Source organism: Orcinus orca, chromosome 9 (genome assembly GCF_937001465.1).
Source record: "Orcinus orca chromosome 9, mOrcOrc1.1, whole genome shotgun sequence".
Lineage (NCBI taxonomy): Eukaryota > Metazoa > Chordata > Mammalia > Artiodactyla > Delphinidae > Orcinus > Orcinus orca.
In genome coordinates, this window is record NC_064567.1 from 6135019 (window position 1) to 6149727 (window position 14709).

A 14709-nucleotide genomic window follows, 5' to 3' on the forward strand; every position below is an offset into this window, starting at 1 on the left:
CTTGTAGATGCCACCCCATCCCACAGGTGGGCTCCCTAGGGCACATGGGCCCTGTTCTGGAGACTTCTGCTTCCTGGCTCTCAGACTGGTAAGAAAGTCATGGGAGAATCCCAACACCTTGCCCTGGGAGTGACAGTGACCGTCGACCTCTGGGAGCTCCTGGGGGGAGGGCACTAACTTCCGGAAGGAAACCTGGGTGTCTCCAGGCCTTGATTCTCCTTGAGGTCTAGACTCTTGCTTCCGAACTGCGGCCCTGAGTGCGTTCTGTGTGTGTGTGTGTGTGTGTGTGTGTGTAAGTATGAGTATTCGTGATTGTGCATGGATGTGTGTGTATATCTGAGGGTGTATGTACATGTGTCTGTGTGTCTGCGTGTGCATGTACCCTTGGGCAGCGTGACCTGGGGCTCAGTCTGTGACCTGCCTCTCCTTCTGGTCCCTGACCTTCCAAAGCTAATTTGGACCGAGAACATCAGGGTGGATATAAATGTTTTCACATCCTTGGGGACTTGAAAATGTCCCTTGTTCCTGGGATCCAGAGTGAAAGCGAGGAGTTTTTGGGGCCAGGCTGAGGCTTCTCGGTTGATGAACATGGAGTCCCCTATGTCAGGCCACGGGGGCCCTATGTCAGGCCACGGGGGCCCTATGTCAGGCCATGGGGGCCCTATGTCAGGCCACGGGGGCCCTATGTCAGGCCATGGGGGCCCTATGTCAGGCCATGGGGGCCCTATGTAGAAGGCCATGGGGGCCCTATGTGAGGCCATGGGGGCCCTATGTGAGGCCACGGGGGCCCTATGTAGAAGGCCATGGGGGCCCTATGTGAGGCCACGGGGGCCCTATGTGAGGCCACGGGGGCCCTATGTAGAAGGCCATGGGGGCCCTATGTGAGGCCATGGGGGCCCTATGTAGAAGGCCATGGGGGCCCTATGTCAGGCCATGGGGGCCCTATGTAGAAGGCCATGGGGGCCCTATGTCAGGCCATGGGGGCCCTATGTGAGGCCATGGGGGCCCTATGTGAGGCCATGGGGGCCCTATGTAGAAGGCCATGGGGGCCCTATGTAGAAGGCCATGGGGGCCCTATGTAGAAGGCCATGGGGGCCCTATGTAGAAGGCCATGGGGGCCCTATATAGAAGGCCATGGGGGCCCTATGTAGAAGGCCATGGGGGCCCTATATAGAAGGCCATGGGGGCCCTATGTCAGGCCACGGGGGCCCTATGTCAGGCCATGGGGGTCCTATGTAGAAGGCCATGGGGGCCCTATGTCAGGCCACGGGGGCCCTATGTAGAAGGCCATGGGGGTCCTATGTAGAAGGCCATGGGGGCCCTATGTCAGGCCATGGGGGCCCTGTGTAGAAGGCCATGGGGGCCCTATGTCAGGCCACGGGGGCCCTATGTCAGGCCATGGGGGCCCTATGTAGAAGGCCATGGGGGCCCTATGTCAGGCCATGGGGGCCCTATGTCAGGCCATGGGGGTCCTATGTAGAAGGCCATGGGGGCCCTATGTCAGGCCATGGGGGCCCTATGTAGAAGGCCATGGGGGCCCTATGTCAGGCCACGGGGGCCCTATGTCAGGCCATGGGGGTCCTATGTAGAAGGCCATGGGGGCCCTATGTGAGGCCATGGGGGTCCTATGTAGAAGGCCATGGGGGCCCTATGTCAGGCCATGGGGGCCCTATGTAGAAGGCCATGGGGGCCCTATGTAGAAGGCCATGGGGGCCCTATATAGAAGGCCATGGGGGCCCTATGTCAGGCCATCGGGGCCCTATGTAGAAGGCCATGGGGGCCCTATGTAGAAGGCCATGAGGACCCTATATAGAAGGCCATGGGGGCCCTATGTCAGGCCAGGGGGGCCCTATGTCAGGCCAGGGGGGCCCTATGTCAGGCCATGGGGGCCCTATGTGAGGCCATGGGGGCCCTATGTGAGGCCATGGGGGCCCTATGTAGAAGGCCATGGGGGCCCTATGTCAGGCCATGGGGGCCTGATGTAGAAGGCCATGGGGGCCCTGTGTAGAAGGCCATGGATGTCAGGGCTCAGTCTGACGGGCCCTACCCCCTTCCCCTCTCCTCCTCTCCTTCAGTCCCTCAGTCTGGCCCAGTTTGCTGGTGTGGTTTGCTGTGCTGCTTGGTCTCTCGGGAACTAGGGCTGTGAGCAAAAAGTGTGCCCAGCATGGAAATTCTGTAGCAACCATCACTGGGGATTGGCTGGGCAGAATCCCTTCCCCCTGCCTCTCAGGTGCCGGGGCGGGGGCAGGCACTCTCTCCAAACCAGTGTGGGAGGAGAAAACTTTATATCACTGCTACTGATTTGTGAGATAGAGAGACCCTGATTCCAAACCCCGATACACCTTCAGTCATTGTGTTGTCTTTTTTCCTATCCTCCCAACCAAATTATAAGCCCCCTGATGCCCAATGACCAGCAAACGAGCCATTCCTGGTATATTTGCTGTCGACGGTGATCCGGGACTCTCCTGGGTCCTCATTCTGTTGTCTGGCTTCCTTAATTCTAGTCTAGGCTGCTGCAGGAATTGGTCCACCTCTGATTTAGAGGAGCCTGATTTAGACGGTGTTCTGCCCCTTCCCCAGAAGAGGAAGCACTCCAAGCCCTTCCTTTTTCTTCCCCAGGGGAGAAAGAGAGAATCCTGGCTTCCTGGACATTCTGGGCCCCTGCCCCATGACTGGCCTCTGCTGTCACTTTCACACCCTCACCAGCTTTTTCTTCCTATAAGAAGGCCCCACGCTGGACTGATATCCTTCAGAGGGACAGAGATGAAGTGTCCTGACCGCTGTTCTCAGCTCAGCCATGTCCTTCTCAAGCCCTGCTCCTCTGTGAAGACTTTCCTTCCCTTTCCAGCCTGAAAATGATCTCAACCTGTTCTGAAGTCAAAGCGTTCATTGTCTGAACCATTACCTGGCGCTTGGGGTCTAGGACCATGTGACTCATCGTACTGGCTGCCGTTCTTTGTATTTGGCTGCTGTAATATTGTCTATTCACGTGTAAGCATCTTTTCTTCCCAACTAATTGCAAACTTTTTAAGGCCCGGGGGCTGGATTGTATGCCATGTATTTCTCTAGGGGTCCCTCACAGCATGGGACACATAGAAAGTGACAGATGATTGTTTGTGAGTAGATTGGGGAGATGATGGAGTGAGAGACCTGGTTGGATGTGAGTTCTCTTCTCTGGTCCTTCATGTTGGCTGATGATTCATGGGGTGGAATGGATACCCTTCAGGATATGGAGCTAGTGTTGGGTTAGCATTCCCAAACTCATCTCTCCCACCCAGGCTGGGGTAGGCTCTAAATTCTGCCTGATGAGTTTAGCAGAATGAACAAGGAATAGTTCTGGAGAGCTGACATAGCCACCTCTGTATCTAGAGGTCTCTGGGTCTTGTATCTTCTCTCTCTCTCTCTCTCTCTCTCTCTTTCTCTCTCTCTCTCTCTCTCTCACTCTCTCTCACACACACACACACACACACACAGACACACACACACACACACAATCTTGAATTCTCAATTTCTTTTAGCTCTTTTTATATGTGGCATATGATCCCTGACCGGGCCTGGTGTACGTGATGGGGAAACCACTTGACTGAGAACTGGGGGACCTGCTTCTGTTTCTCACTTGTAGCACAACCTTGAGGAAGGGCCTGTACTGGTCCGAATCTGTTTTCTCATCTAAAATATGAAAGTGTTTCTTTCTGGCTCTAATATTTCGTAAAGCAACAGAAGCCTTCAAGGGAGAGAGGCGCAGGCGTAAAGGTCAGAGAAGGATTCATATCTTTTCCTTGATGACTTGTGTGGAGGTGAGGAAGGGAGGCACCTTCTGGACGTTTGGAAGAGAGACTTCAGGCTTCCCAGCACCGACTGGCAAAGCCAGCTCTTGCTTCACCAGATGCTTCCTCCTGGAGCTGCTGTCCAGTTCCAGAAGCATTTCCATGGTTTGGGGTGACTGTCTAATTCACTGTGTCTGGAGGAGAGCCCCAGTCTTGGTCACCTGAGCTGCCCTCCCTCGTTCCCTGCTGAGCCTGGCATGAAGGGCTTTCAGCACCTTGGACAGAGACAGAGCTCCTGGGCAGCCAAGAGCGCTTGGGATCGCCTGCCGGGCCAGCTTCCCTGGCGGAGTGGCACCAAAGCGTGGTTTGCTCCTTAATTTTTTTCAGCCTCTCAAAGACACTCTAAAATAACCCCCCAATCTACGTCAAAACCGTGCACTTGTGCTGCAAACTGAGGGCATTTTTTAACAACCACCACCCACCACAACTATATCCTACAACAGTGTCAGGTACATAGTAGGTGCTTTGTAAATACTTATTTTTAAAGAATATATGAAAAATTCAGCCTCCAGATGAGTGTCCTAGTCTCCCTCCCCCCCCCCCGCTTTTAATCAGGTTGTCCCTCTCCATCAGCACCTATATAATAATTCCGGAGCTTCTGCTACTTGCCGCGTTTTGGAGCCTCGCTTAAGTCCCTTCTTGTGTCTGAGAAGGCTGAGCCCCACCCTTAAATCAAAGGGACAGATGGCTGTTAAGCTCTCAGGCAGAGTAAACTTAAACTGGCCCCTCCTCTTTGTCATTTGGGGGTAAGTAGATGGATGTGAGAACTCAACACCTGACTCCTATGGGATCTCATTTTATGAAGATGTTCACTCCTTTCCTCTGTGCCTGAGAAAACTCTTACAATCCAGGAGGGCCCAGTATTCCCAGGAAGCCCTCCTGGCTGCCCCAGCCCACTCAGAGCCCTCCCTCCTCTGGACTCCCTTGCACATACTGTCAGCAGCACAGTGTCATACCAGATCGTTTTCATGACACTTCATGCCCATTGGTTCTCTCTCCCCAGTTAGATTGTGGTGGAGTCCGTGCTGTATGTCTGTCTGTTCTCAAGAGACCCTCCAGTGAGGAGCACACGGCAGGGTGGAGTGGAAGATGGATGGGTCTGTTGGTCTTCTCACCTGCCCTTAAGGTGTCTCCCACTCCACTTATTTTTAGTCTGAAATAAACAGGTAGGATGGACCAGGGTCCTATCTGTGGAGTAACCACTGGCCTCAACGGCACCTCGATCAGAGAACAAAGGTAGGAGGTGGAGGTGGAGGCGGGTATTGAGGGAAAATGGAGAGTCGGCTGATGGGTGGAGGATGTGGTTGTGTAGAATTAAAGAATCACTCACTGTTGGGGCTGGAAGGGATCTCAGAGATCAGCTTGTTTGGTCTCCTCATTTTACAGGTAAGGAAAGTGAGATTGAGCGATCCTCCTACAATGACCCAACAAACGGGCCCTTTTCCATCACCTCTGACCTCGTTCACGTCTCCCGCATCTCTCCCTGGACTACTGCACAGCTTCACGTAGCCGATTATATTTTTCCAAGATGCTCACGCCAGTAGATCACATTGCACATGCTTTTCTTACGTCAGTGACACTCTTCCATTGAGAAGTAGGAGTCTATGTTCCTCTCGTTGAATCTGATGGGCCATGATTACGGCAGAAGTTATTTTGTGTGACTTTGTAGGTTGTTATTAAAGGTGGTACAGCGGCTGCCTGGACCTCTCTTGGGACACTTGCCCTTGGAACCCAGCCACCACGCTGTGAGGAAGCCAGGCAGCCACGAGGACAGGCTTCATGTAGGCATTCTGGCCCCGGTCCTGAGAGCCCAGCTGACAGCCAGCATCAGACACCAAATGTGAGTGAATGAGCCTTTCAGTCCCAAGCTGAGTGGAGCAGACACAAGTGAGGTCCTGGTGGAACCGGCCCAAATGGCAGACCCACGGGCAAAATAAATGCTGTCATTGATTTAAGTCGTTGAGGGTTGGGATGATTGAAACACCTTATATCTGCCTCAGTCTCTCCAAACTACCATGCACATTTCATTAATTCAACAGACCTTTATTAGACACTGACCATATGCTAGGATCTGTGCAAAGACAGACATGACTTCTATATTCAAGGACAATACATGTCAGCTGCTGCCACTGCTCCTTCGCACACAGAAGAAAACCCGCACTCCTCAGCCCTCTGCTCATGGCTCCAGCCTGTCACCCACCGCCACCACACCAAACTGTTTTGTCCCCAGATCTGATCTCCATCCTCTGCTCTCTATGCCTTTGTTCATGTTGTCCCCGCCCCTGCAGTGCTTCTGCCCTGTCCCACCTCAACCTTCAAGGACCTTCGCTCTGAAACCTTGTCCCCTCACAAGGCCGCCCCCCGCCCCGACTCCTCCAGCGGAAACTAATCAACGCCTCCTTGCACTCCCACGGCGCTTACCTCAGATGGCACAGCTTCTGTCTGCACACCACCTCTCCCGAGCTTCAGTGTTCTGTGAACCCCTGGAGGAGGGGCCCTGGCTCGTCCCTCCTGTCCCTCACAGCATCTCACAGAGGGCCCAGTACATATGAGGCCCCCAGTAAACATCTGTAGATGCGACTAGTAGCAGAACCAGAATTGAAAGTTAGGTGTTCTCCGGTGCCTTACTTGCTTCTTTGGATATTACCACGGCAGGGGAAAAGCCCCGTCAGTGGAGGGTATCAGGTGGGTGGGAGAAGCCCTTGCCTGTGGCTGGGAGTTGACACGATCACTGCACGTCGAGCTGCAGGTGGCCATGAATGGACAGAGCTCTGGCTCCTGGCCAGGGCTTTGTGGTGGGTCCCCCCCTCCCTCCCTCTCTCCGTCCCTTCTCTTCTTCTCAGCAAGCCCTGAGCACCCACTTCTGGAGGGGAGACATCCTGTTTCTTTGATCTTCCTCTCCTCCAACCCCGGTTCATTTCTGAGAACATCTTCCTTCTCACAGGCCCCGCTGTGCTGTCTAAGCCTCCCCTGGCACAGCGAAGGACGGTCCCGCGTTCTTCCCCATGGGGTTTCTGAGGAGCCATTCCATGAGCTGCCTTTCCTGCGCCCACCTGCCTGGGACTGCTTCCTGGCCCCCTGTGATTGTCACTTGCTCTCTTGGGTCCCATTCTGGCTGCATCTTGCCTGGCCCGTCCCTTGGGGGTACACCGGCAGGGTCAGGCTTCAATCCCTTTTCACTTCCCAGGACAGGATACCTCACACTGAACAGGAGTGGAGAGTGGGGTGGGCAGGATGTTTTCCAAAGGCTTTTCTCCCCAAACTGTCTCTTTCTAGGAGCTGGGAAGTGCCTCTGGGTCTCACAGTTGGTACAGCCTCCCACTGCCTCAGCACAGTCACATCACAGGCCGGGTGGGGGTAGCTCTTCCTAGGACTGATTCCTGCAAATGGCTCACTGAGCCCCAGCGGGGCCGGGGCGGGTTCTGGCGGCTCGGGTATTAAGGTTGAGCACTTTCCTCTCTCTGAGGGATCTGAGGTTAGTGGAGGTGGGGAGGGGGTGGCAGGGAGGCTTCTCTATCAGCTCCTCTGTTGCCCGTTACCTCTTGGGGGCTGGTACCTGTGGCCCCACGAAGGATGCCTTTGGGGGAGCTCATCCCCATCTCACAGTCTCTCTTGCTTGTCCCAGGCTGGCTGTGGGAGGGGCTCCATGAGGCTTCCTTCAGGCTCTCTCCTCAGCCTCCAGGAAGGCGGAGATCTGCATTCAGCTCTGACTTCTGAAGTGTGTGTGTGTGTGTGTGTGTGTGTGTGTGAGAGAGAGAGAGAGAGAGAGAGAGAGAGAGAGAGAGAGAGAGAGAGAGAGGGAGGGAATACACAGGACGAGGGCTACTCTGTGTCCAGTCTCCTCTCTGTTGGGAGGATCAGTGGTCCCTCTGATTCCTTCATCCCCCCAAGGGATAAGAGCAGAGGCCTGTCCTGGGAACATGGGAACCTCAGTGTGGACAGCTGGCCAGGCTAGATGAGATGCCCCTCTCTACTGCCTCTCTTCCCATGCCCATTCTCACTGCAGGCCCCTTCTCACTCTCTCAATCCCTTGACCTGGAGGGGAAGACACCCCAGTCGTAGGTTAATCACGCTGGACTTAGTGCAGTCAAAGCAGCATCCAGGGGTGGTCCCGGGGCGGGGGAGGAGCTGGACCAGTCATCAGCTAGGTTCCTCGCAGTACCCAGACGGGTGATGTGCCTGGTGCCAGGTCACAGGGGAAGGGGAGTCTGTGCCACAGAAGGCCTGGGGCATCTTGAAGTGTGAGTGAGGAAGCTGCCGGAGGTGGAGCGGCCCGAGGGGATGACTGTACAGATAAGAGCCTCTGGTCTTTTTTAGCATCAGCTGGTGGAACCACCCCCTTCTCTCCCACTGGCTGCCTCCCTGAGTCACTGCCCACCCACCAGCAAATTAAAAAGGGGTGTCATCTGCTGGCCAGTCGCCCCATCTGGCCCCAGGGTTTGGCTCTTTTTGCTCCTGGGTGGAAGGTGAAAGTCTGGGTAGGGTGGTCTCACCAAGACCTGTTCCCCTGGGCCTTTCTCTTGCCAGACTCTGCTTCCTTCTCTGCCCTTTGTTCCTCCCCTCCCCCCCACCCTGCATCCCAGGATGGTTCTCCCCGGTGACAAGACCCACCCCCTTGCTCCAAGGACAGAGGCAGCTGCAAACCCTCAGGGGCCCCCACATGGCCCCATCCATCTGGCCCGTCTCTGATCTGGGCTGCAGGGGAGGGGACCCGCGGGGGGCAGCTCAGTTGCCGACTACGCCCCACCGGCCAGCTCAGCTGTCAACACTCGCCTGCCGGCCCTGGCCGTCCTGAGGCCCCGCCTGGCTGCTCAGGCCGGGGACACTGCACCCCGGAGACCCTCAGTCAGACCCAGGCAGGCGGTGGGCAGGCGGCAGGCAGACACGCTGCCTGCCCTTGAGCATCCTCAGGCCTCCTTGCCTAAATAAGGGAGCTGTAGCTGGAGTGAGCCAGCCGGCCGCGGGGAGGGGCCTGCGGCTAGGCCAGGGTTTTCCGAGGGGCTGGGCCGCCGCAGCGCCGCAGGGCCCCGAGCCCGCCGATTGGGCCTGCACCGCTGGCCCCGCGCAGCAGAGGGAGGGCGGGCCGTTCGCACAAGGGGATCCCCAAGCTGGAACCTCGCGTTCAGAGGCCTCTCTTTGATCCCGAGGCTAGGAGGCTGAAACTCCTGTCACAATGTCCCGCTCTGGGCAGAAGGGCCTGGAGTAACCCCAGGGAGGGCTCTGTGTGTGTGTGCGCGCGTTGGGTGGCGGGCGCCCCTGCTCTGGGTGCGTGCCCCTCCTAAATCTCACCCACCCTTATTTCAAATCTCGGTGGCCTTAGGCCCCCAGATTGTCTTGCCCTTCACATTTCTCGGGTCTCCCCTGACCCTGGGCTCGTCTTCCCAGGGCCCAGGCCTCGCCCGTGTCACCTGCAGCGGGCACTGGGCGCAAGCTGTGTGTAGGAGCCCGTGCTCGGCGCGGTGGGGGACCAGGGCATAAAGGACCGGCCCTCTCCCTTCAAGTCAGGTCCCTCGGTCCTTCCAGCGGGGAGGGGGGGGAGGCGGGGCGGGGGCGGAATCCCCAGGCTCCTCCTCGGCCGCCTCAAGGCCGGCCGTCGCACCTGTCCTCACGGTTCCCCTACCTAAGGGCCCCTTCCCCCTCTTGGGGCGCGCGAGTCCCGGGGGCTCCTGGGCTGAGCGAGGGGCTGGGGTCGGGGGAGCCCTCGGCTCGGCTCAGCCAATGGGAAGGGCGGGCGCGCGGCTTGTGTGGGGGGAGAGGGCGGCGCTGCGGGCGCGCGGCGGGCGGGAGGGAGCCGGGAGGCGGGGGCCGGAGCCCGAGGGGCGCGCGCCGCGTTAACCCTTCCGCGGCCGGGCCGAGCAGCAGGCGCAGCCCCAGCCGCTGGCGCCGGAGCGGCTGTCGGCGCAGCGGGCGGGAGCCGGGAGCCCGGCGCTCGGGCAGGCGGAGCGCAGCGCGGAGACGCGGCGGAGGGGGGCCCGCGGCTCGGCTGGGGCCGGCAGACAGGTGTGCGGGCGGCCGGGCGGCCCGAGCTCAGGCAGCTCCAGGCCGGGCCCACGGTCCGGAGCCGGCGCCGAGCGGAGACCCCGCGCCCGCACCCCAGTCCGGGCCCCGCCCGTGCTCTGCCTGGCCGCGGGGTGCGGGGACCACGGCCGGGCCGGGCCACCGGAAGCCTGTGTTGGGCCGGGCCGGGCCAGGGTGGGTGGGGGTCCGCCCGGCCCGCCCATGGGCTCAGGATGCCGGTGCGGAGGGGCCACGTCGCGCCGCAGAACACCTTCCTGGACACCATCATCCGCAAGTTTGAGGGCCAGAGTGAGTGGGGGAGGGGGCCGGCGGGGAGGGGGCTCTGGGGGCGGGCCGAGCTCTCCAGAGTGTGAATGGGGGGGCGTGCCCGGGCCGTGTGCGTCCTGCTAGTGAGTCTACGGGGGCTGGTGACCCCAAGGCGCTGGCCAGGGGTCGCGGGGTCAAGGCTTGGTGCTGGGTGCCGTGGGCTTGGGGCCAAGGGGCCTGGTGTTGGGGAGCGCAGCAGGAAGCTCAGCTTAGGTTTCCGGGATCGGGGAGTGTGTGTATGTGACAACCTGAGTGTGCAGGGAAGGGAGGTGGGATGGGAGTGTGCAGGTATCCTTAACTCTGGGTGCCTGGATGTGTGAATGGGGCTGTGTGGACGCAAGAAGGGGAGAATGTATATGGCCCAAACTGTGGGCCCCGAAGAGTACCGTGCATGTGCCCGTCCAGACTGTGTTGCCGGAGACTGAAAGCCAAGTATGTAGGGTCAGTGCCTAACACGCTCTTGGGTGTGTGTGGGGTGTCTGTGTGTCATCCATGCCTTTGACCCTGCACGGGCGGTGGGGAGGTATCTTTGACAAGGCTGGGAACTGTGGGCCCTGGGGTGAGAGGGAGCCAGGGCTGAAGCTGGCCTTTGGGGGCCTAACAGTCTCCAGGCGATGACCCTATGTTGTTGCTTTTCCTGTCCTGAGCCCCTTTATGGGGACTACAGCAGCCCTAATGCTGGCCTGGTAGGGGAGCCTTCCAGAAGTGTCCCAGGCTAGGTGAATGTTCTGTGTGTGGGTATTTGCACCCTCCTGGCATGCGTGTTTGTCCCCAAGGCTGCATGTGCCCTGGTGGGTGTGACTGCCAAGGGCTCTGGGAGGGGGTGACATTCCTTGCCCATGACCCTGTGAGCACAGGACAACGTGTGCTTGTGACCGTGGTGGGGGAAGGGAGGGGTCAGTGCACTGGGCAGCATTGTCTGAAGCAGAGGAACAGGGTGATCCTGAGGGGGAGGAGACTGCGGTGGTGGAGGGCAGTGAGGCCGGGGCTTTCACTCCCACAGGCTCAGGGAGGCTCTGTAGGCTGGAGGCTGGGGGCCTGCCTCTGGCCCCACCTTGCCACTGACTGCTGCGTGACCTTGAGTGACTCTCTTCCGAATCTGGGAAGGAGGGGGCGGCCAGAGGGGCCTTTCAGGTCCCTTCTGTCTCGCTTATTCTAGGAGCTCAGGGAAGGAGGCGGGGTGGTGGGGGGGTGGCAGGGGTGGGGCCTGCCTTCGAAGAAACTCACTCTCCTCTCCAGGCCTGGGAGCGGGGCCCAGGTGGTTTTTCCTCTCTGAAGATGGTGCGTACGTGGCTGGTATGTGGCTGCTACGAGGGACCGCCTCGGGCCCAGTCAGGAGTCTTTTCCTGTGACAGGGAGCCCTGCCTGTGGGGCTGATGGCTGCCTGAGAGTTCTGGGGGGCCTGGGGAACTGACCTAAAGATGACCCAACTTCAAAAAAGTAATTTCCTGGAGGCCAAGGTAAGGGAGGGGAAGGCAGGACGAGGCCAGATCCTGGTGCAGCAGCCTGGGCCTTGCACATGTGATTGCCCAGGGCTGCAGCCCGAGGGCTATGCCCACTAGGAAGGGGGAGGGCAGTGTTCCGACTGCTACCCAAAGCCCCAGCATGAAAGGCCAAAGTGGCCGGAAACTTCTGTGTTTATAAAAACCTCTATCCTCAGAGCATCTCTCCTGGCACAAGCTGGGGCTGCCGCCCGCCTGCTGCTCACCCACCAGCCTGGCTCTTGGGGCATGTGTGGAGGGAACGAGCCAAGTCTAGCTGCAGTGGGTCCACTGGGGCCTCCCCTTGATGGGGCCGAACTGAGGAAGGCCTCACATCCCTGGAGAGCCGCTTTCATGGGTCTGTTTACAAGTGGGCCGCTCTCTCAGGCCAGGCTGGGCTCCAGGTGTTGCCAGGGTTTGGAGCTGCAGGTCCCTCTCCTTGCTCCCTATGACCTTGGGCCTCCGCCAGTGCCCCACTTATTCCTCACCAGCTGCCAGGCCTAGGTTCGAAAGCGGGCTCTATCGTTTACAAGCTGCAACATGAGGGCAAGAACTTCTTCTGAGTCTCAGTTTCTTCATCTACAAAACGAGGATGACGATGGGGTTGTCAGAATATTAAATGAGAGAAAGGATCGTAGGTGCTCACGTGGTACTTCTTCCCTCATCCTCTTTGACGCGCCCACTCCCCAGCTCCTGACTGCCCTTGGAGGGGTCGCAGAAGTCCCAGGAAGTACTGACCTGGCAGGGTCCACAGATACTTGGGGGAGTGATTTCCTAGGGGTCCCCGGGGTAAGGAGTGCCCAGGGAGCGCCCCCCAGTCTAGAGAGTGGGGGTCAGGAAGAGAAGCCGGAGCGGTGCAAAGGGAATGCTGGCCGCCATCTCTGGCCCTTCTCAGGCTCTCTCTCCAGGCCCAGTGTTTATCCCTCCGCCGCGGCTGCTGACACGCGTTGCTGACACCCGCCCAAGGCTGGCCTCGGCCTCGGGCGCGGAGGGGGCGGCGGGCCGCTGGCAGTCCGCCCGGGGGAAGCCACGCAGCCAGCCCGCGGGCCGGGCGGGGGAGGGGGCGCGCCGCCGGGCCGGGCCGGCCAAAGCACCTGTGTCGGGGCACAGCTGCGTTCGTCCCCTGCTGGGGACCCCAGGCCCGCTGTGCTTCCTGGGGCGGGGAGTCCCCGGGCGGGCAACTGTGTAGGACAAGAGAAGGCGGGGAAGGGCTGGGAACCCTGGGGGCAGGGGTCCCGCTCACGTGTCTGCTTATCCCCGCCCCCCAGGCCGCAAGTTCATCATCGCCAACGCTCGGGTGGAGAACTGCGCTGTCATCTACTGCAACGACGGCTTCTGCGAGCTGTGCGGCTACTCGCGGGCCGAGGTGATGCAGCGACCGTGCACCTGCGACTTCCTGCACGGGCCGCGCACGCAGCGCCGTGCCGCCGCGCAGATCGCGCAGGCCCTGCTGGGCGCGGAGGAGCGCAAAGTGGAGATCGCCTTCTACAGGAAAGATGGTAGGCGCGGGCTGGGGCGGGGCGGGGCGGGGCGGGGCGGGGCCGAAAGGCCGGGGGTGGGGGTCGGGGTCGGTGGGGTGGGGGCGGCCGGCGATTGGCCGGAGCCCCGGCCTGTTGCAGGGGGGCGTGACCTCAGCAGGGACCTATGGGGTGCGCCAGGTGGGAGGCGCGGGCTGGGTATTGGCTCTCTTTACCCCGAGCACCCTGGTGGGGTGCTTTACGGGGTGCCCAAGGGGCTGCTTGGTTGTGGTCTGGAGTCTCTGGTTCCTTCCTCCCTGGGCAGATGTGGGCACGTTGAGCTAGGTGGGTTGGAGTTTGACGGCAGCACCGGGATGGCAGGTGCGTGCATGGATGGAGGTAATGGAAGTCCAGGCCGGTGGCTGGGCGCCGACCTTCGCCCACAAGGCCTCTAGCTACCCTCGCTTCTGCCAGGTGACTGACTGGTCTGGGGAGTCGTCGCTGAGGGCGAGGCGGGGAAGGGCTGCAGGACTCTGGCTGGCTCTCTGCCGCCCCTCTCCTGCCCCCTCTCTCTTCTGCTCTTCAGCTGCACCTGGCGGGAGGTGTGTGCCTCTCCCCACAACCTCAGTTCCCTTTGTCCCATCTTTTGAGCGCCCCGCCCGCCACCCCTTCCTGCGCCAGGTGTCTGCTCAGCCACCGCCTCCCCGCCCAGCTGCGCTGTCTTCCGGCGAGCGGATAAACAGAGCCATGGGCGGGGCTGCTCCCACACCGCCCCTGCCCTGGTGGGGTGGCCTTTGCTCAGGGAGGGCAGTGCCGCAGGGCTTGGGGGGACCTGCAGGTATCAGAAGGCTGGGGAGGGGGCTCTGGAAGGTGCCGCAGGGCTGCCCATCGGTGTCCAGACCCTGTCGCTCACCAGTGTGTATCTGATGGGCATTTACCGAACCCCTGTGAGCCAGGTGCAGCAAGGTCTTGGAGACGGAGCAGTGCTCAAGACAGAGGAGGTTCCTGCCCACAGGAAGCTTGCCTGCTGTAGACAGTGCTCTGTCTCTTCCTGGGGGCAGTGAGCCAGCAGCCCCCGTATGCCTCTGGCCCTGTCCCTTGGAACCTCCCCTGTATGCTATGCTCAGGGTTGGCTGCAAAGGATTACATGCCCTGATGACCCTGCTTTTGCCGGGGTGCCCAGCTGTGAGATCCCTGGACAGAATCAGAGTCGGGGACAGTCACTGGGGACCTGTGGAAGAGGGTTTGCTCACAGCAAATGGGCCTCTGGCTGGGAGATTAGATGCAAACTCTGAAGGCAGGGCCTCCTTTCTGGTTCTTCACTGATATCCCCCCAGAACCTTCATCAGAGCAGATGTGCTTTTATATCTGCCTGGCTATCTAGTACTAGCTAATATCAGTGGGCGCCTTCTATGTGCTGGACACTGGGCCGAATGTTTCACTTGCATCATCTCATGGAATTTTCACAACAACCCTGGGAGGTAGATACTCTTTTTTCTGCATTTTGTGGTTGAGGAAACTGAAGTTCAGGAAAATTAAGAAACTTCCGTAGCGAGTGCAGAGCTGGGAATGGAACCCTGTCTGTCCGATCAGAGCCCTGTCCACTCTGCTCTGCTGTCA

At 59.6% G+C, this 14709-nt stretch overlaps 2 protein-coding genes across 6 annotated transcripts in view; both read left to right on the forward strand.

Moving 5' to 3' along the window:
• Positions 1-14709, forward strand: part of TMEM176B (transmembrane protein 176B) — a 179031-nt gene that overhangs the window by 54745 nt on the left and 109577 nt on the right. The gene's annotated exons all lie outside the window — the stretch shown is intronic.
• Positions 9660-14709, forward strand: part of KCNH2 (potassium voltage-gated channel subfamily H member 2) — a 33527-nt gene continuing 28477 nt past the window's right edge. For 3 of the 5 annotated variants that reach the window (XM_049715020.1, XM_049715019.1, XM_049715021.1), the window contains exons 1-3: positions 10010-10133; positions 11812-11990; positions 12901-13131. In XM_049715020.1, the coding sequence (XP_049570977.1) occupies positions 11882-11990; positions 12901-13131 (340 nt within the window). In that variant the 5' untranslated portion in view covers positions 10010-10133; positions 11812-11881. Of the gene's footprint in view, positions 10134-11811; positions 11991-12900; positions 13132-14709 lie in introns of all 5 variants that reach the window. The other 2 variants (XM_049715018.1, XM_004281183.3) reach the window with 2 other exon arrangements.